We start from the raw sequence: 19975 nt of genomic DNA, 5'->3' as shown, positions 1-19975 counted from the left end.
TAATGTAGTATATTGAGACATGTATAAAAGCTACTGTGACAGCTGTTCTACACCAAGCACCTTTGTGAAAGAAAGAACATGAGTCTGTGGCCTACCTAAGCACTATACCAGCTGCTTCTTGAACTACCACTAAGTAGCTGGGATTCTTGGGAAAAGCTTGACATGCTGGCAGCCCTTACAAAGAGTGTGCGTAGCTGCAATTCCAAATAAGTACTTCTGGACATAAAAAAACATAGAAAAAGCATTCTAGCATGAATGCAACACAACTTTATTGTACAGCTGTCAAAGGCACAATTCTGGACGGATGATGCCACAATGGCAACCAGGTAACAGGTCTATAAAAATCTCAGGTCATAAAGACCTCAGATGTATAAGACACGTGAGCTAACAAATGAAAATTCCAGCACAAATGTAAAAAGAGAACGGCCGTATAGTGCCTCAAAAACATACCACCAGTCTGTTTGCTCTATTTTCAACACAACATGTCATCAAGCAGTGTGAGATCTGTTTCTAAAGCAGTGGCTTCAAATTGCAGCGGTAGTTCTGTTGATGTTATCAAAGTGCGGCTAAACAATAAAAATGCATGTGCATTAAATAACTATGCCATCTGTCGGAGAAGTCTTGTCATGCAGCAACAATACGGCTGGGAAGCCATTCAGGACAGTAAAAATAAGGTACAATGCACCACAAACACCTGCCACAACCAAATGTGCCTAGCCGCAATTCATGAAGTAGCTGCCTGGCACTAAGACTCACACATACAGCTGGAGTAACGAAACTGTGAGCCATGATTTTCTTACAGCTTCGTGAACTGGAGGTGCATTGCACCTAATCAACAAAAAAGCCAAATTTCTCATTGCGAAGATGAATTATTTCACTAAAATTGGCTTCTATGTCACGTAATGAAACATTTGTCTTTGCACATATTTATGTGACATCAGGAAGTCAACTTGCAAGAATTCTTTTACCAGGAATGTCTCAACTGGGAAATTTTGAAACAAGTGCAAGTGACATTGAACCTAAGTAACATGTAACAAATTAATACCACACTTTTTTATATGCATAACAACATTCCACAAGGACCGCATGTAACTTAAGGAGCAGAAGAGAAATCCTGAATTTAACGCACAGCAAAGATGGCGAAGTTAATTCAGTCATACAAGGTGTCGGTACAGTACATTGCTTAGAAATTTTTTTCACACGTATATAATTCATTTGGACAAGTGCTTGTAAATTGTTGTGTTGAAAGAAATGCTATGCGAGGTATGCAAAATATGCGTCAGTCTTGAAATGAACACTCCTTAAAAGTACATCTAACCTCTTTAAGAAAAGTAGACTGTACTTAGTCAGCATACAAGTTTACATCAAAATTCTGCATGGCACATAATGAGTAGCAGATGATGATGTAAAATATGTTACACTCCAATAGGAAAATTCATGTCAGTTACTATCTGTGATGTCAGTAAATACAAATTATTACCACAAGAAGCGTCTTACTGGACAAAACTTTCAGTTATAAGCACACCTGTAGAATGTTTTTGCTTATGAAATGTCATGTATCTGAATATCCAAAACTACAACATGCAATGAAATTCACAGATTTATAGATAAAGTAAAATTATTACTCTTGCAAAAATATCAATATGCCAAAAGCATATTACTCTTGATTATTTATTACCAGTGCCTCTGTCATGATTCAATTTTAATACCTGAGCACTCATCATATGACAAAGTGTCGCTGTTGCATCACGTTATCGCTGTGGTATCAAAATGTGCATGCAATCTACACATACAAAAATACAGCTACAATCACACATAGCCAAAACCTAGAATGCACTTGATCTTTCCTCACAAGCAGTACCCAGTGTAAAATTATGCACAATGCATTCAATAAACTACACACACATAATGACCACGTGAGCACCAGTGATCACTAACACTACCTTATCATATCCTTTCAACTCCAAAAGTGAGACTAATTTTTTTAGAAACGCAGGGCTGCTAACAGGTACTCTATTGCATTAAGTAGATCTTTCAATCTGCACAACCTTCTCATTCCTGTGCTACCATACACCCTGCTCTAACAGCCCCAACCTACTGTGCACTGCAAGCAAGCATACCACACCAAATTGCTGCACCATTTTCCAGAAGGTATATAGAAACAACCAGGACCGGAAACACATCATATGAGAAGCAGGTTTGCAAGTTTGCCTATACAAGCTGGCAAGCTTATAAAAGCAAGTGCACATTGAAGTTTTTTTCATTATTCACAGAAGACATCAATAATGATGACAAACACTATGTATAGCAAGCACACAGCTGTGTATTTCACCTAATTGCAACATTTAAGTTAAAAAGACAAAATATATTAGTACAACTAAAACGTTTACTTAAAATTCTAGGGTTTCTTTTTTTTTTCTTCAGAACCAGAATCTGATTATGAAGCATGCCAAAGTGGAGCACTCGAGATTATTTGTGCCACCTGGAACTTTTCTCGTGTGCAACCAATACACAGTAAATCCAGGCTGTCAGATTCAGTCCCCATTTTAATGCTGACACCACAGCCAGGGTCAAGCCATGAAATCGTGCGTGCTGTATGGCCTATAATTATTGGAAATGTTATTGGTAACAATAAAACCCCTGCTTTTTTCTTTCCAGTCTTACTTCAACATTAAGCATTAGCTTAATATAATAACAAGGTAGAATTATCAGTGACAGGAATGGCATGTGGTTTTTACCAGTAAGCCTTACACAGACAGTGGCAGAGCATACTCCAATTTCAAGGCAAAAATATGACACAGGGACCAAAAGAACATCTCTCAAACATAAGTATGCTCTGCATGGGACTGGATGCAGATGATTTTCTGTATTATGAGCGATGTGTGTGTAATGTTTTTAGGTGGCATCACCGGTTATAAAAGTGGCAAGAGGCCTGTGTTCATTCAACACATGCATACACACATGCACACACTTACACACACACATAAAAGAACATGCTTTGCATAAGGGAAACTATGCACATATTGTAATATTAAGCAAGATCCAAAATCAACAAATAGATTTAAAATGGAATGTGCAACAGAAAGAACTGTCTGATGTAAAACAATGCTGCTCAGGCAGCTATCTCTGAGATTCCTCATTTGGCCAACAAAAACATTGTCAAGTGGAATGCCTAAACACAATATTTAGGAGCTACTCTGGTACTTGCCACAGCCATCACAGCTACAAAAATGCCAGATATGTATTAAGCAAATGGACGGAGTTAGCATGGCCTTGGCAAACACTGTGCAGCATACATACGTCTTCAGGTTTTCATACATAAGTGACACGACAAAGAGCTGTGTCACACAGAGAAAAACAAAAAAAAAAAGAAAAGGAGATTCGTCCATGTTGAATTATGGCATCTGCTAAGCACACAATCAGATCTAAGCACAACACAAATGCAGAACACAACCTGGACGTCTTTTCGTGTGTGTGTGTTTTACTACTATAGGAGAGAGGACCCAAAAATGATGAGAATATTTTTCACCGAGGTGAAGGGGCTCTAATGCCATTGCGTACGACTTTCACACACACATAAACACACACACTCAGTCGGACGAATGGCATCATTGTGTAGACTGCTCAGTGCTTCATCTTGAGCCTCCACTACTTTGCACGACAGTTTTGTGAAAGTGGATGTAAAATAGCGACATGTGCATCAACTTCCGTTTCCACTACGATTCCTTTATATCAAAGGGTTTGTGCTTTTAAAATCTTTTAAAGAGTCAATCAGCATTTTTCTACTGAAATGTCCAAGTGATTATGTATCTAGTTAAAAGGAAATAGTCTCAATCTGTGGTACTCAGGTGAGTGGCTTGTGCACCATGACAACACTCTCCCTTGCAGAGCACCGAGTATGCAGCACTTTCCAACATAAATCAATGCTGCTTATTCTCACTGTACAATACCCCGTATTTTACCCCTTGTGACTTTATCTCGGAAAAAGAAACTGTTTAAAGTGTTTTTAAGATGCAGAGGAGGCGAAAGAAAATTTTTGAGAGGCAGCACTGATTCGCAGGAATCACTGTACCATCTTTAACAATGGATGAAGCAGTGGACAAGTCCACTGCATCTCAGAGAGAGCTCTGACTGAGGTTTGGGGATGTTAGAAGAAATATGATACTTAATTAAAGGAAAATATTTCTCATTACTTTGGGTCCTCTCTTGTGTATTTAGAAAAGTGTATACAATTAGCATCAATTCATTATATCAAGAAATGTTTTTTAAAATCTATAAAATATTCTCAGATCGTACATTTCTTACTGTTGACAAAGTTCATTCACATGGGCCAACAAAAACCACATTATTTTCAGTGTCAACTCCATCAAACTGGAAAAAAAAAATCTCAGTAAACCCATGAAATGGGAACCCACTGAGGTTCTGTAGATAATGAATCAATCACGTCCTTGAGCTGTTCGAAGGTCTTCTCAAAGTTGTTGTTCACAAGCACTGTGTCAAAATACCGCTCATATGCTCTTTGAAGTTGGGCACTTTCCTCAATGGTCCTCTTGAGATCTTCATCCTGTGAGCGAAGAAAAAAAAGTTAAGTTTACTAAGCGTGCTGAAGTCTGGCCGCAGAAGTATTCACTAGCTGTTATTTACAGGCTGTGAATACCTCTACAGCTCTGTTAATTCTTCCTTTGGCAATGTCAACTTGTTGGGAATTTCTTGATGCTATAGCTAAAAGGTCGATATATAATGCAGATATGTGAGTGATGGCCAGTGACTGAAAGTCCAGTCAGAATAGAACAGTTGCCTCCAATTGATTGCCACTGCCTGATTGCCATTGTATGTTTTGCAATGAGCACCACTGCAAAACATAACTTACTTAGTAGCCAAATATAAGTGCACTTTAGTCAAGATCATACTTGAGTCCTAAGATATTCATATCTATGCGCACTGAAAATTAGTAGTATTGAACGCCTGCAAAGCAATAAAGCATGCAGCGCATGCACTGAGGATAGGGACGATTCTGAAATTCATCTGTGACCTTGCGATGCACAGCATGGTGCGTGAACAGCATGCTAACATTTATAATGACCTCACAGTATTACTGCACTGCAATGCCTAAACTGTGTGCATATGCACTGCTGCAGTTGCAACACAATGGATGCACTGCATTCAGGAAGGAGCCGTATTTGTGATGGCACTTTACTGTGCCATGAAATCTACTATGGTGCCAGGATTTTGTGCTATGTTTCATCCTAATGACCTTCACCTCAACCACCACCTTTCCTTTGACTAACCAAACACCACAAAGTATGGCAAACAACTCATTCACAAGGTGCGTCAGAAGCTCTACACTTTTTTATATCTAATGCAATACAATTAACATTGGCCTACACTTCACGAATCTTACATACTGAACTCCTATAACTCTAGTGCTCATTTTCTGCCTTACACATTGTGTACTGATGTGAAGAAATTTTACATGTTTCATATTCTTCGTTTCCCTGTAATGCATTTTTAGCAATACGGGTACTAAAATAAATAATAAGAATATGCTTAACTGAGAAATCATGTTAGGAGGCTGGCACAAATATGCTAAAAACTACAGAGACTGCTGGCTCAGCAATCATCAATCATTAACTTGGAATATTTAAAATCCTCATACCTGTGCAATTGTTGCGACACCTGTTTCATACATGATGTAAAAACAGCCTTTCAATTTTTAATCATCTAATTAAGCTATACTACAATTACCACAAGGAGCTTTTACTTCCCATTTTGGTTAAATGGCTGACAGCATATAAAGCACTCCATGCAGACCCTTTATGCAAAAATGTCATGCAAACACTTCATGCTGGCACTTCATGCAGATGCTTTATGTAAACACTTCATGCAAACGCTTCAGGCAAACACATCATGCAAACACTTCATGCACTTTCTTTCATGCAGGCACTGACACTTTAAGGGGGGAGGTGGCATTGAAAAAAAACTTTTTTGTTTGTTGACCTAGAGCAATGAAATTTGGCATGCATACTAATAAGTGTCTTGTATAGGGAAATATGCAGTTTCATCATGATACCTTGAGTAGTTCTTAAGTTACATCATGCTACATGGTCCAATTATATGGTCTGCTTGTGGAAAGCCTAGCGCTGTAACAAAACATGCCAGGAAGCTGCAAATGGTGTTGATCTTTACTCAAAAGAAGACTACAGGGTATGACACTCTCAGAATTGTTTAGTAAATTCTCTTTTTTTTTTAGAGATCATCATGGCTGCTGACACACATTGTCAGAAACAGTGTCATGGACAAATCATCATCTAGAAAAATAACTGGGCCATAAACAAGAAATTGAAGAATGTCATACCCACAAGCAGTGTTCAGGGATTCAGGAAAAAGAAACAGAATCAAAATCGGTCCAGTCATTCCCGTGCTACTCTTTCCACGAGCAATGCACAATGTCCAAAACACACTTGTGAGAAAAAGCCTATCAAAGTTTTCGAAGTTGTTTACATTTGTTAGAAGGCACCAGCACTGTAGTCCTTGGTGTTCTTGTGTAGAGGCAACCTTTTGCGTCTCTGCCCTTTCACTTCATGCATGTGCGATGACTTCCTTGCTCGCTGAGCGTCTTTTTAGCAGCCCTGTGGAGGGTAAGGGCCCCAGGTTGCACACCCATTGCAGCACAAATCTTGGTGTAAGCTTGAAAGTTGCCTGCATTGTACCTCGCAACTGCCTCATGGACTGCTACGTCCACAGTGAAGTGGGAGGCATGCTGCTGCTTAGAAATTAGTGACCAAATCACCGAGTGATGGCTTTCAGAGGCATTTTGTGTCTTGTTGCCACTGCAACGAGCCTGCAGTTGAGGGTCAGACAGGCGTTGGTACACTGGCCGCAACGCTTCAACAACTTTGTTGGGCAGGTTATACGTGTGTGGAAGTTGTGGCTTCCCCTCTGCCTCTGCTGCACGGTGCCTGCACCAGCTGCGGGCACCGGAAGGACAGAGCTCTTGATGAGGTTCTGCATCTGTCGATGAAACATTATGAAAGGTGGCCATCACTGCTTTCTTCATATCTTCGACGTCCGTGTTGCTTCGCAGTGCTAGGCCATAATAGCTGGTGAGCCTTTTGATCAAGTCCTGCGTCAGGCCAATGTTGTCACGGATAGCCATGCCATAACAACTAGTCAGTCTTTTAATCAGGTCTTCAGTCAGGCTGCCCCATCCTCCTAGTCTATCCTTCTTGCTTCTTGGCACATGTGTTGGAGAGCTGTACCCATCCTCTCTTTGACATGATTTATACAGTCTTCTTTAGCCAGTGGAATAAATCTGTATGTTCTTTCTTCAGAGTGAGGGAAGTATCACTGTCTTCATCACAAACAATGCATGCGTACCGGAGGTCATTCTTTCCAGTGACCTTCTGTATAAAATTAAGGTGGGGGACGTGGCATTTTCCTTCGTAGGTTTTGATGAAAATTGGCACAGTTATTGCAAACATTTCTGAGATCAAATATCTGAGCAGTTTATTCAATAACGCGAGTTGGTCAGATATAAATTCAACTCCCTGCTTCACACACGCCACGCTCATTTGCAAACCCCGCCTGTGATGCCTTCCTTCATCCACTCGGTCGCGGAAACGGTAATTTGCGAGGCATTCGTTATTTTCGAAGATTCATCAGAGCTAGCGGGGATACCAAGCACGAATCCAAACGTGCCTAAATTGCGTCACCAGCGCTTTCTTTCAAGCCGATGTACTCGGCCGCGGGGTCCGGGAAGTCGGCGCACGATATGCTGGCTGGCGGCATTCGGTGACAATGCACAATGCTCCTAGCCGCGGCGACGAAACATCGGCGCACATAACGTGCTTGGTCTCGCATTTTGCGGCGCCGACGCGCGAAATCGCTAGCCGCTGTTCCGAGCGGTCAATGCGCGACGAGCTTGGCCGGGAGGTCCGCTGCCGATTCGTAAAATGTCCATCCGCACTTTCGAGGAGCCAGCGGACGATGCGATTTGCTGCTTGTGACGAAGCACAGTGCGGCTTGTCCGCTAGCGCGATGTCCTTGCCCGCAAAGTTCGGATTCGTCTCGTAAACCAGCGCCGTGAGCGGAGTTAGGCCTAGCCACGACTCCGAGCAGTAAGCTCGGTCGCGGTGTGCGTGGCCGCGGTGCCCGATGTTTCAAAGCAAGTCATGTTCGATCGCGAGTACAAAGAGTAGTAGCGCGAAGTTATTCGTCTCGGAGTACGAAGTGCTGACAAGCTGAACTTCTACCCGAGACGCGCATCTGCGATGTTCGCGACGAGCGCGGCACGCTATCGTCTATCGTACACTGATGACTGCGCTTCCGCTTGCAGCTGTCAAACTACAGGGTAATCATATTCTAAATTATCGTCGACCCGTGCACACAGGACGAGTGAACGCGTCACTAAGTAGCGCGATTTTCGACAGTCGTAACATCAGGTAACATCGCGACGCGTAAGCAGCAGACGGCTGTCCTCTCGGAGCGAGCATCGGACCAATGACGAGGCGTGCTGGAGCAACATGGCGGACGCGGCCAATTGGAGGCCTCGAAACGACCTTCAGAGATTTGCTTTTTGTGCGCTTGTTTTCAAAGGGAGGAGCCAGCTGAGGCGGGGAATTTGAAAACGAAGAAATGCTCTTTACGGCGAGCTCAAAATGGCGGCGCCCGGTTGTGCCGTTGCGGAGCAAGACTTTTTTGAAAACCACCGTTTTTTTGCGATCTCCACAATAATTTTCGCCAACTCAGCACGTGCAACAAATTTTTTAAAGCACTTCTAGGTGGTTTTCAGTGAAGATATTTTGGAATCAGATAGAAAAAGGGCTACAGAAACTGAAAATGTGATTTTCAAAAAATCGATTTTTTTGCCATTTTGCGCGATACGAAAGCCGCGTCCCCCCTTAAGAATGCTGTAACATCTAAGGGTAATGACAGTTCAAACAATTCTACATTTATAAACAATTCAAAATATTAAACTAGGTTAACTACATGACTGCTCAACCACATAAAACAAATGTAGTGAATATAAGAATATAGACATTAAGAAAAACTATGTACATTCTACACTACGATACATACTCGGCCCTTCAGCTGTCAAGAATGAAAAAAACGCATGACATTTAGAAGATACAGTTAAAACAGAAAGAAATGAATGTAGGCTTAAGACTTTTGCTACTTTCTACACCTACTCACTAGTGAATACATACTTTTCCTTTTTGCTGTGAAAAAAGGATGTAAACATGGAGAACATAAGCGTTACATACGAGAAGACTGTAATAGAAAATAATTTCACATACTACCACAAACACAGTTATAAAAAGAAAACACTCAGTACAAAATAAAACAATCTTTCACACACACCAGAAAGTGCCCATCAAACAAAAAGCTTAAAAATTACGAAGTGTAGTTGAAATTCGTATGTATTTGTTAAAGAGGTTCATGAAAGCCTATATGTATACAAAGTTGACAACTGCTTTTCAGAACTTGGAAGACTCAGGGAAGTAACCCCAATAATCGCACAGTTTGAATAATTCAATGTAACAGAATATGTTCACTAGGCATTTAGTGTCTTGAACAAATGTGTATAAATGCTCTGCTTCATGATACACTTTATATAATTTGGCTTTTATCTCTATGAGATTCACGTTGTCTCTTTACACACGGACATATTATCACACTCTTCATCATATCTCTAACTAACAGTTTCAGGCCATCACACTCTTGGACATCAGAGCAAAATTTGTTTCCCGGCTGCCGAATAATTTGCTATACGATTTCGTTTTCCGTGAAACCATACATGTATTTAAGCACTGTGTACATTATATTCATGAAGTCTTGAAATGTTGTGGTTTCAAGTAGGACCTCGTGATTATAGCAAACATTTTTTCAAGCATCAAAGTTGCAGGCTTTTATCGATTTTTTACAAAATTTAGAGGTGAAATCTATAAAAAGACCTTGCTTCAGAGCACCTATGTACATAATGGCTAAAGGCATGGAAAAGTGAGCATGCAGAATGAAGATGACATGAAATACAGCAGTGTTGGATACAAATGAAGGAAAAGTAATGCGTAGTCCCTAGCAATACAACTCAGAAGCTGATCAGTAAAAGTGCAAAGAGAAGCCACTGTAGTCTTGTGCAAAGCCAGTTGCAAATCCAACATTGCGCTTCTCATGCTCAGCTAGATACAGTCAGCTTAAATATGCCATTAATTTGACAAATCAATCCTGAAAATGTGCTTGCCTGATGAGAAACCCACTGATCTATTGCAAAACCTTAAAGTAGAGAAGTTCAAATTGTGTTGGCAAAAAAAAAAACATGTAGCAACTGTATTTGTAGACACTGAAATATACATGTTTTTATTTTAATGTAGTCTTGTGTTACACTATTCAGGTTGACAGTGCAGATCAAGCACACATTCAATGCAATGGAGAGTGCAGTGCCCAAAGGGCACACATTGTGTTTAACATGCTGAGGGAACAAAAGAAAATTACATGCAGCCTACAAGTTTTAATGTAAGCAGAATTTTTCTTTCTATTCAATGTGACATCCAATAAAAATCTACTCAATTGAGCTTGATTACTTGAAAAAGTGGTGATTTCAAGAGCAAATCAAAATGTATAACAGACTAATTCACAATGTTTGACTAATCTAGTTTTTGACTAATTATTTTAGTGCACATATTGCATCATTTCTTTTTAATTTAAGCCAATGATTTTGCAAGGCACATCAACTTGAAACAGATTTTGAAACTCAAACCAATTTTGAGATAATTTCTGTTAAATTTGTGATAAAAACACTGTGGTTCCACTTTCCTTTTCAACAGCTTTGAAGATGAAGAATTATTAGAACATTAATGCGTTTCCTCATAGTATTCGGTAAGTCATATCTCAAAATTGATGTCATTTTTTATTAAATTCACTGCAAATGGATACAAATTGAAGTCGCTAGCTCCCATTAAAAAATTCCAATGTGTGACATGAGGTGGTCAAAAACTTAATCAGAAGTATGTTCCCACTATCATGCATTCAATCCTTACTGAAATCAATACCATGCCTCACATGACCATGATACATCTCCTAAACTTCGTCAGCTGCTACTTCAGTACAGCTAAGCCACAGCACCATGTCTATAATTATCTGTGCCTTCATTTTATATGCGACACTAGTTTGTGGCCATGAATGTGAGCAAGTGAGAGAAGTGTCTCTGGCCTTTGAAGTGTTGCCTGCTATGTATGAAGCAGCTTGTAGCAGCTTTCTGCAGTCAATGCCTTGATCCAAGGGTGAATGCACTTATAGATGTTATGTTGCCTACATATTTCACTGCACCTGTTAAGGTTTCTTTACATTTAAAATTCAATGTACTCAGTGCTTGTTAGTAAAGAATTATTGCCGCTACACGATGTTTTCCAATGTGTGTTAATGTGCCATGATGATATCCAATAAGAAGCTTCGAACCAGTGCATGACTTGTCACATATGGCAGCCCAGATGCATGACCGAGCTATGTCACGATAAACATTAAGTTCAACTACTTGCTACAGATGGAACTGTCAGCTATACACTGAGCTAAACACACTGAGTTCTGTACAAAACATTGGCTCAGTGGGCTTTCTTAGATATCCAGGCAGTAATTTAACAAGCGAACAAATCTTAGCTGCTTCTGGATGCTGTGAGATACGAAGTGAAAAATTTTTACTGCACAAAAATAGTATGCTAGATTTTGAGGAAGCCCCAAAAGAAGATCCCATCAAATGGAAACATCTGAAAACATCCATAAATATAAATTACATTTGCCATTACTTGGCTTTCAGTCCCTTGAAATCCATTTCGTTGCTACTTATTAGTCTTACAAGATTATAGCAGGGTGCTTAGCTCGACTAGTTCTATCACCATATAATTAAATAGATACAGCATAAAGGATGTCGCACACAGGAATTATTGCAACATAAGGCAAATTGGCCAGCACTGTCATTAGTCTCTGTATGTGCCATCCTTAGTGCTGCTCTGCTCAGTTTAGTTTTATGAAAACAATTACGCTGCAAAGCTATCAATACATTTCCTAGGCTAAGAAAGATAAGGCACAGCATGAGCTACAGAAAAGTAGTCAGCAATATCATGCATCACAAAGATCTACGCATTGTCATCACCAGCATAATGTATACCTGGCAATGTTTTGTCGAGACTTCATTAATGTTTGTATAAAAACTGTAGCCAGCGCAGTTGACAAAAGAGTTAAGAACATATATAGTACCCCTGAAACATAGTTTTACATGTATACTCAAGTAATCCCTTGCAATTCCCAGGAAGCAAAAGTACTCTGGTATGTAAAGCAGACTTGTCAAGAAAAAACATTTTATTAAACCTGCTGTAGGCTGTGCAGCGACTAAAGCTTTCACTGGTTTTTGTAACGCATTGGCTGAACCAAAGTGTAGATTATAAGATACTACACTGCAGTTTGTTGAACCAACTGCATTGCAGAATCTTTTAAAACAATACTGTGTGATGTACCAAAAAGTTTTTTTAGAAATTTGATTGATGCCAAACCTCTAGTGCTTTAATAGAGTAGCTCTCATGTTTTAATTCATTTTAGATGGCAAGCTCTGTTACTGAAATATTTTTTCTTAATATCCTATGACAGTCATTTAGCATATACACCCAAACCTCGTTATAACGAACACGGATATAACGAATTATCGGTTATAACGAAGTAAATGAAGAATAGACTTGTCATAGCTACAGTGTTACAAATAAACGTTTATAACGAATTTTCGGATATAACGAAGTTATTTTCGTGGCAGATGCTACTTTGTTATAATGAGGTTTCAGTGTATCTACTTCTATACACATCTTCAAAAAAAGAAAACTGAGGCATTGTGTTACCTCCTGAAGAGATGCCAAGCTTTCAAGTGTTCTTGCCCGGCGTGAACCATGTCGACTCATGGCTCGGTCGAACTACATTGTTGGAAAAAGAGAGAAATAATGTTGCAGTGTTAGCACTAGTGGCACTGTAAAGTCGCAGCAATATCACGAGCCTCCAATTATGCTAATGGAACAAGAGTTAAACTCTCATTCCTCACCTGTACTGTTCTTTGTCATGTAAACATTATAATGCGTCACGTAAATATAAGCTTCAACTATAATGGGTCTAGTCACCAAATTTCTATAACCCCAAACACAACACACCGTGCTTGCCCCAGACATTAGCAGCATTGTTATTCCTGCCACAGTTAACGCAGTCAACTATTATACACACATTTTGCATATATAGCACCACTAACCAAAAGCTTAATTCAAGCTCATATGAACTGCATCGCATGTAACTTTAGTATGTTAAGTTTTGTAACTTTTGCATCGCATGTAACTTTTGTGTCCGTGCTTGCATGCCCATTCTTTTAACATAAATACATACTAACTGAGCTCTTTGTTATTTTAACTCCAGTAAAAGCCCCATCATTTTTTTTATTTTTGCTGCTTGTGCTAACTTTCCAGCATGAACATAATCAATATAAATATGTTAAATCCTACCGTGAGGTTGCGGCTGCTTCCATATCCGTGATGACGCCCAAATTCATGCATCTGCCGAAAGTGCTCCAGCTGAGGTGCAGCAATGAAGACCACATAAGGCATGAACTCAGGCGTGTTCAAGATCTTCAGATACTGCAAGAAGGAGATAACGTAAAGCAGAGTACTCCAATTACCTGTGATACAACTAAACTACTTTCTCACAATGTGCACAAGATGGCTCACACCTCTGCAAAAAATGAAAGAAGGGGAGTTTTTGGGACTCATTAATCTCTGCAAAGAGTAGTTCAAGACAGCAATGTGTGCTTAGTCCAAAGACGGCACAAAACTGTGGTCACTGTCGCTGCAAACAATGAAAAAAGCCCATGAACATATTTTCATAACTACAAAATGTCATTTGAGAATCAGTACCTAGAAAAGTTCATTTTACTGCATTCACATTGATGCACACCAACGATATTTCAGTGCTTCAGTTGCTGTGGTATTCTCGGGGTGAACACAAGGAAGTGGGTTCGGTTTTTCAGCTGAGAAAGCCACATTCTGGTGGGGGCAAAGTGCAAAACACCCACATACTGGGATTTTAGTAAATGTAAATTTTTGTAACCACAGATTACAAAAGGTTAACCATGGTAATCAAACTTCGTGTGGAGCCACCTACTACAGTGAATCATAGTTGAGATGTTGCTCTGGCACATAAAACATTAATCCTTATATAAGATCGGCCCACCATAAAGACAGCCCATCAGGAGAATGAGCAAAAATGCAGAAGTGCAGAGAAGCCACAGGAAGTGAGGTGTCACCTGTGGTAAGGCATTCTTTTAAAGTGTGGCAGAAGGGACACACACCTGGGGGCTACAGTCCACAACACACATTTTTCCAGAGCGGATGACAGCACGCAGGGTGTCCAGTTTGGTGCCATAGAGGTGACCACCATGCTCGCCCCATTCGAGGTACTTGTTGTCAGCTATGTCAGCTTCCATCACCTCTCGAGATACAAAGTAATATACTTTGCCATCAGTTTCTGTCTCCCGAATTGGTCGAGATGTGTCTGCACGAGAGAATAATCGTACACCAATCTCGTCAAGACCAGGAAATCACATTTCATTGCCAATATTTGTGCATCCCAAATCGTAAGGTACACTTAATTGTTATGCACTGAAAATTAAGCAACATGTGAACAATGCACACTCCAAGTTAAGTCATGCTCAAGCTGATGGCTTGGGCTCATCAGAATAACATAGCGGTATGGCCCATAAGAATACCAGAATGCAGGAACAGCACGCAAAAAAAGAACAAGGACTGCAATGAGTGAAGAACATTGAAAAGGGTCTGACTGCAAGGAATGCTCAATTGTAAAGAGCACTAACAGGCAGCACCACACAAATTGAAAAAGAGTGCAAGGATGCAGAGGGCTGCCAACTAAAGCACTTACGGTCACTTGCAACCTCACAGGCATTGCTGAACTACATTACACGACTAAAATTGCCAATAAGTTCTATATGCAGCTGTTGTTTCAGCAGTTTTGTTCAAAATATCCAGTGAGCACAGTTTTTAAAACTATGAGTCAACAATAGCAGGTGTCATAAAGATAGGCCTCACTGTGGAGAACAATGACACTACTTTGTTCACTTTTCCCAGTGAGTTTTGCCTGTACGAGCCAGCACATGCTTTTACTTTTACTACCATACATTTTTTTTAAAGAGGTTATTGAGAAGGAATCCAAACATATGAAGGGGTACAGGGCAAGTGCTTTGTATATGTGGTGATTTGCTTCATGCTAGACTTATTGTAAACACCCTAACTAGCCCAACTAAATTCTCTATTCCTTTTACACACACTGCAGACTATTCTATCCAGACATATATCCCATAGTCTAAAAAAAACATAATATTCAGAATGACATAATGTAACTGCAATATACAGCCAATTCCACATACATTGAACTATTAAGGGGACCAAGAAATAGTGTGACAAGACAATAATTTGAAGTATAAAGTATGCCCATCAGAACCTTATTGAAAAATTCCACTTATTTCAGACAGTTTCCCCAGACCATGACAAGAGGCAACTTACCAATTTGTTTCTCTATGGCTATGTTGGAAGCACGGAAGTTTAAAGGGATACTGAACAAAAATTTGAAGAAGCTACGAAAACACTTGCATTCGACTCGGACGACACGACTGTTCCTATAACAGCGTTTATTTCACGTAATTTCGAGCAGTTGGCCGTATTTTTAGTGGATTGTGAGAGGGCGGTGGCTGCACGCCAGTGCGCTTGTCGACGGCCCTGACGTCGAATGCTCCACCAAGAGAGGGGGCAACCGGCACGCTCTTTCCTGCCCTGCCACTTCCCTTTCTCCACCTCTCCTCTCAAGAACACCTTCCCGAGCGTGAGAACACGTTTTGAGAGAGACGCGCGGCCGCGGGTGGCAGCTTGCGATGTCGATTGGTAAGCGATTTTGCAGCGAGCACGGTTGGCGAGTCAGTATCCGCCAATTTGCGAAAAATGCATTAAATTCATTATTTTCTGCTAGTCTCTGGCTGAAATGAAGGTTGTTTCAACAAATTTCAGCACCCAATCTTTCAATTGGGCCATTTATCTCGGCGGCGAAAATTTTGTTCAGTATCCCTTTAATTACTTATTTTATTTTTTTTTAAATATAAATGTCACAATTCATTTGCATTGTAATGTGGTCTTTGCTTTACTGTTCACACTGCTAACCCCAAATGCCTGTGCGGCACTTTGCTGCTTAAGACTGTGGTGTGGCTTATGTGTTTCGAAGCGGTTGCTACTACTTAGCTTTTATTCCAGTTAAGGCAAAGTTGAAGTACAAATGAAGCAGTCCCCTGCACAAGCAGGTGGCAGTCAACAGAGGTGCAGTGTGTTTGGTTTATCGCCTATTAAAAGTATGCGGTATACGTTACAACAATGTTACAATGGCACTACATCCTGTGCGTTGCAGAGCAGATAGCTCAAGGTGCTTGTGACGATAGGATTGTCCACAGAAAGGCACAGCATAGCGTTGGCACAATGCTTATGCGCCAGTCATAATTACTGGCCAGTTGGTCTCCGCAACTAAAAATGCCAGTCTTTTATGGCACAGCGTGGCATTCGACACAGTGCAAATTGATCAGAGGGGCAGTTAAATTTCACATAACAAAAACTGATAGCAAGGAGGTGTGTTTCATGCCATTCACTAAACAGTGTTTCTTGCAGCCAACTGATGTTTATCTTTCATTTGTCAGAAAGACCAGGTGTGTGTACATGCAATGCACGACGATTTCCTTATAATTAAACTGCAGTTACTTCGCTATAACTCGAGAAAGAACACACATTTTTTAATGGAGCTAAGATTGGAAAGCATGCACTGTTTGTTACTTTGCGGATTTTGTTACATCGAGGTTCATTATATTGAAGTTGGACTGTATTACGTATACATATACCATACATACAGACACACACATAGAGGCATAGACCCGGCCCCCTGAAATGAAGTCCTGCTTTGCCTCTGCAGTGCCGGAGCAAACCAGCCTGTATGGATATGCAATATGCCTCCTTCAGCAGGGGCGTAGCAAGGGGGGGGTTCAACCCCCCCCCCCCCCCGAAATTTTTCAATTTTGCATGTGTACATATACACGCACACATACAAACGCACGCATGAACATATATAATTTATATTTGAACCCCCCCCCCCCCCCCCCCGAAAAAAATTTCTGGCTACGCCTCTGTCCTTCAGTATACATAAATGTGACCCATATGTCCATTAAAATACACCATTTACATCATCACTGGTTGTCGTATATCAGCAATTACATAGTCAACCAGGTAGACGCTGCTAGACTTAAAAATGGCCAACTTGCAGACCATCGAATCTATTTTCATTCAGATATTACAGGCCATCACACAAGCACGAATGAAACACGCCCTGAAATTGTACAGTGAAAAGTCTTGCACACTGCTGTTCCCATGGTCTTTCCCTGAAGGCTGCCAAAGTGCAGATGTGGCATGCTGTCATTTAAATAAATCGAAACCATAACTTAAGAGAATGTAAGGGTTAGCTAATCAAGACAGGGCAGATCTGGAGGTTATGACTTTTATGCTGTGTCAAGCACTGTTCTAAAATCAGTCATCCACAAAAAGCGTGCCCACGCATACTTAAAGTTCACTCTTCTAACAACCTTTAACAGTGTAATAAAAATTTACTGCTTTAAGTGGTAAGTGCCTTACGAGGAAGTGGTGTTCCGAAGTGCACAGGATCGTAGCTGATAAGCTTGTTCTTGAGGGAACGTCTGCCAACACCCCGTGCTCCAACAAGTACTAGTGTCTTGCGCTCAAATGGTGGCATCCGAGCAACCTCTTCATACAGCAGCAACTCAGCCTTTTCAAACTCTGAATCAGACAAAATAAGTAAAATCACAAGAATGTTTAGTATATAACAATGTACAAGTCGACTGCAAGAGCTTTTTCCAAGATGATATACAGTCGAAACCAGCGATAACGAAATCCCGAGGTAACGAAATTCTCATCGCAACGAAACATTTTCGGAGCACCGGCGAACGCCCATAGGAGTCAATGCATTTCGTAACTCGCGACTACGAAAGATATTCATACAGCAGTCCCTCATTAACGAAATTTTCGAAACACGAGTGCGCAAATAATCTACTCTCGCAACATTAACTACATCCGAAAACTGCTGAAATGCATTCATGCTACACTTAAATTGTGCAAAACTATCCCTGCAACGCACTTGAGAAGCAGCCGCCATCATTGTTTACAAAAAAACATAAAGCTGGCGACAATGATGATGATGATGGCTTGCCGAAACACCTGCTCGTTACCGCGGACTACGTAGCCAAATCCACATTCCTCATGGAGTTTCGTTCGTGGGCTTGGCTCTGTGCTTGGCTTTGCCGGCTTTGCGCGCACATGGTCGTGTGTGTGGAGCCGTGTGTGGAGCCATTTGTGGAGCGTTTGCTTGGTCGCTTGGTGCAACGTGAACTGCATGTTGCGATTGCTTCGTCCGATTTCGCTGCCTGCGAAGATGCCGCCTCCAACGAAAAAGCGTAAGTTCATCACGCTGGAAGATAAGGCTGCAATCATCAGTGAGGTGAAAAAGGGCAGGAAAGAAATGGACATTGCCGAAGAATTCGGCGTTGCGTGGAGCTCGCTGTCCACGATTCTGCGCTGATCCAGCAGAGCCGGAAGACGGTTCACCTGTAGGCGAACTTGATGACGGTACTGGCAGTACTGGTGACAGCGCAGTGCTGCCGTCACTGACCAGTGCATGGGGCGAACTTTGTGCCGTGGCAAACGGGATTCCCGACCGAGAGGCACGAAATTGCTGCATGGTAAGGCCCGCCAAAGCAAACTTACTGACTTTTGGAAATAAAACGTGTTTTTTGTAAGTTCCATATATTTTCTGCCGCATTCTCGCGCCAACGAAATTTCCGCAAGAGCGAAATTTTGTGCTTTCCCCGCCGATTTCGTTATTGCGGGTTTCAACTGTAGCTTGAACTGCTTACAGTACAGGGTACGATGGATTTATAAGGAACACTAAAGAGAAAAGCTATTTCACCCATATTAGTAAATTAAACTTCAAAAAATAGCAAAAGTGCTACTCTTGCCATGAGAAGGCACTTGGTAAGATAAAACGCACTAGGCTGACCACCTTCCTACTAGTGAAATGTAGGACAAGCTGACCTGGGAGGAGGGGGTATTCAGCAATTATTCTTATGCACTGCTGCACAGTGTGGCTGTGAGAACACATTCAAATGAGACCTTTGCAGGACAACATACACGACTTTGTTCGTGACAGCCACTTTTGGAATAGCCAAGACTTGAGTTTCTCGATGACAGATCTCTGCCCATGGCAAATGCATAAGTTGCATTGCTTCTTCCCAAATGCTAAAGCAAAGAGCTGTGCCCAGTGCTCCTGATTGGTCTTATTACATCAAGCCACACTCATCAGCAGGTGAACATAGATGCAAGTTGCCCTATTTTCCCATGACTGACTCTGTGGCCCCCATGTAGCATAGCCACAAAGGACCTTTCTCCCTAGCAGTATGTGTTCTGCACAGCATCAGCCTCGGACATAAGAGCCTTTGCTTCTCCTGCCACTCGGGAATGAGCATGTGTAGAGCGATGAAAGTCATCAGACGTCTAATGCAGAAAAACTAGCAGCGCTTGTGTAGTGTGCAGCAATAGCTGATACAGCCCTGTTGCTCCATAAACTTGAACCTGTGGTGGTCGGTCGTCCTCTGAGTGCTGAACAGAAACTACAAGTGCTAATGACATGGCCCAATGTGGATTTATTTAACAGAAAATAATATTTGCATCACTTCAAAGCCAGCCACCTCCGATTTTTACCGCAAATAAGCAAGCTACCTAAAGGTGCACTTTCAAATCCCAGAATTGTAGTTCCACAGCTAAAATAATAAATTCAACCTACACCGTGT

The 19975-nt window shown here is 41.1% G+C and overlaps 1 protein-coding gene across 4 annotated transcripts in view; it reads right to left on the bottom strand.

The window, feature by feature from the left end:
* Positions 1 to 244: 244 nt before the first annotated feature.
* LOC119378907 (protein PALS2) overlaps positions 245 to 19975 on the bottom strand; it is a 98987-nt gene continuing 79256 nt past the window's right edge. For 3 of the 4 annotated variants that reach the window (XM_049411696.1, XM_037647978.2, XM_049411698.1), the window contains exons 10-14: positions 17748 to 17909; positions 14366 to 14568; positions 13524 to 13655; positions 12879 to 12950; positions 245 to 4564 (exon numbers count right to left, since the gene is read on the bottom strand). In XM_049411696.1, coding sequence (XP_049267653.1) covers positions 4388 to 4564; positions 12879 to 12950; positions 13524 to 13655; positions 14366 to 14568; positions 17748 to 17909 — 746 coding nt within the window. In that variant the 3' untranslated portion in view covers positions 245 to 4387. Of the gene's footprint in view, positions 4565 to 8901; positions 9219 to 12878; positions 12951 to 13523; positions 13656 to 14365; positions 14569 to 17747; positions 17910 to 19975 lie in introns of those variants that run through there. The other variant, XM_049411699.1, reaches the window with a different exon arrangement.

The sequence above is a fragment of the Rhipicephalus sanguineus genome, chromosome 1 (genome assembly GCF_013339695.2).
Source record: "Rhipicephalus sanguineus isolate Rsan-2018 chromosome 1, BIME_Rsan_1.4, whole genome shotgun sequence".
In the NCBI taxonomy this organism is placed as follows: Eukaryota; Metazoa; Arthropoda; class Arachnida; order Ixodida; family Ixodidae; genus Rhipicephalus; species Rhipicephalus sanguineus.
This window is presented reverse-complemented; position numbering and strand designations above follow the sequence as displayed.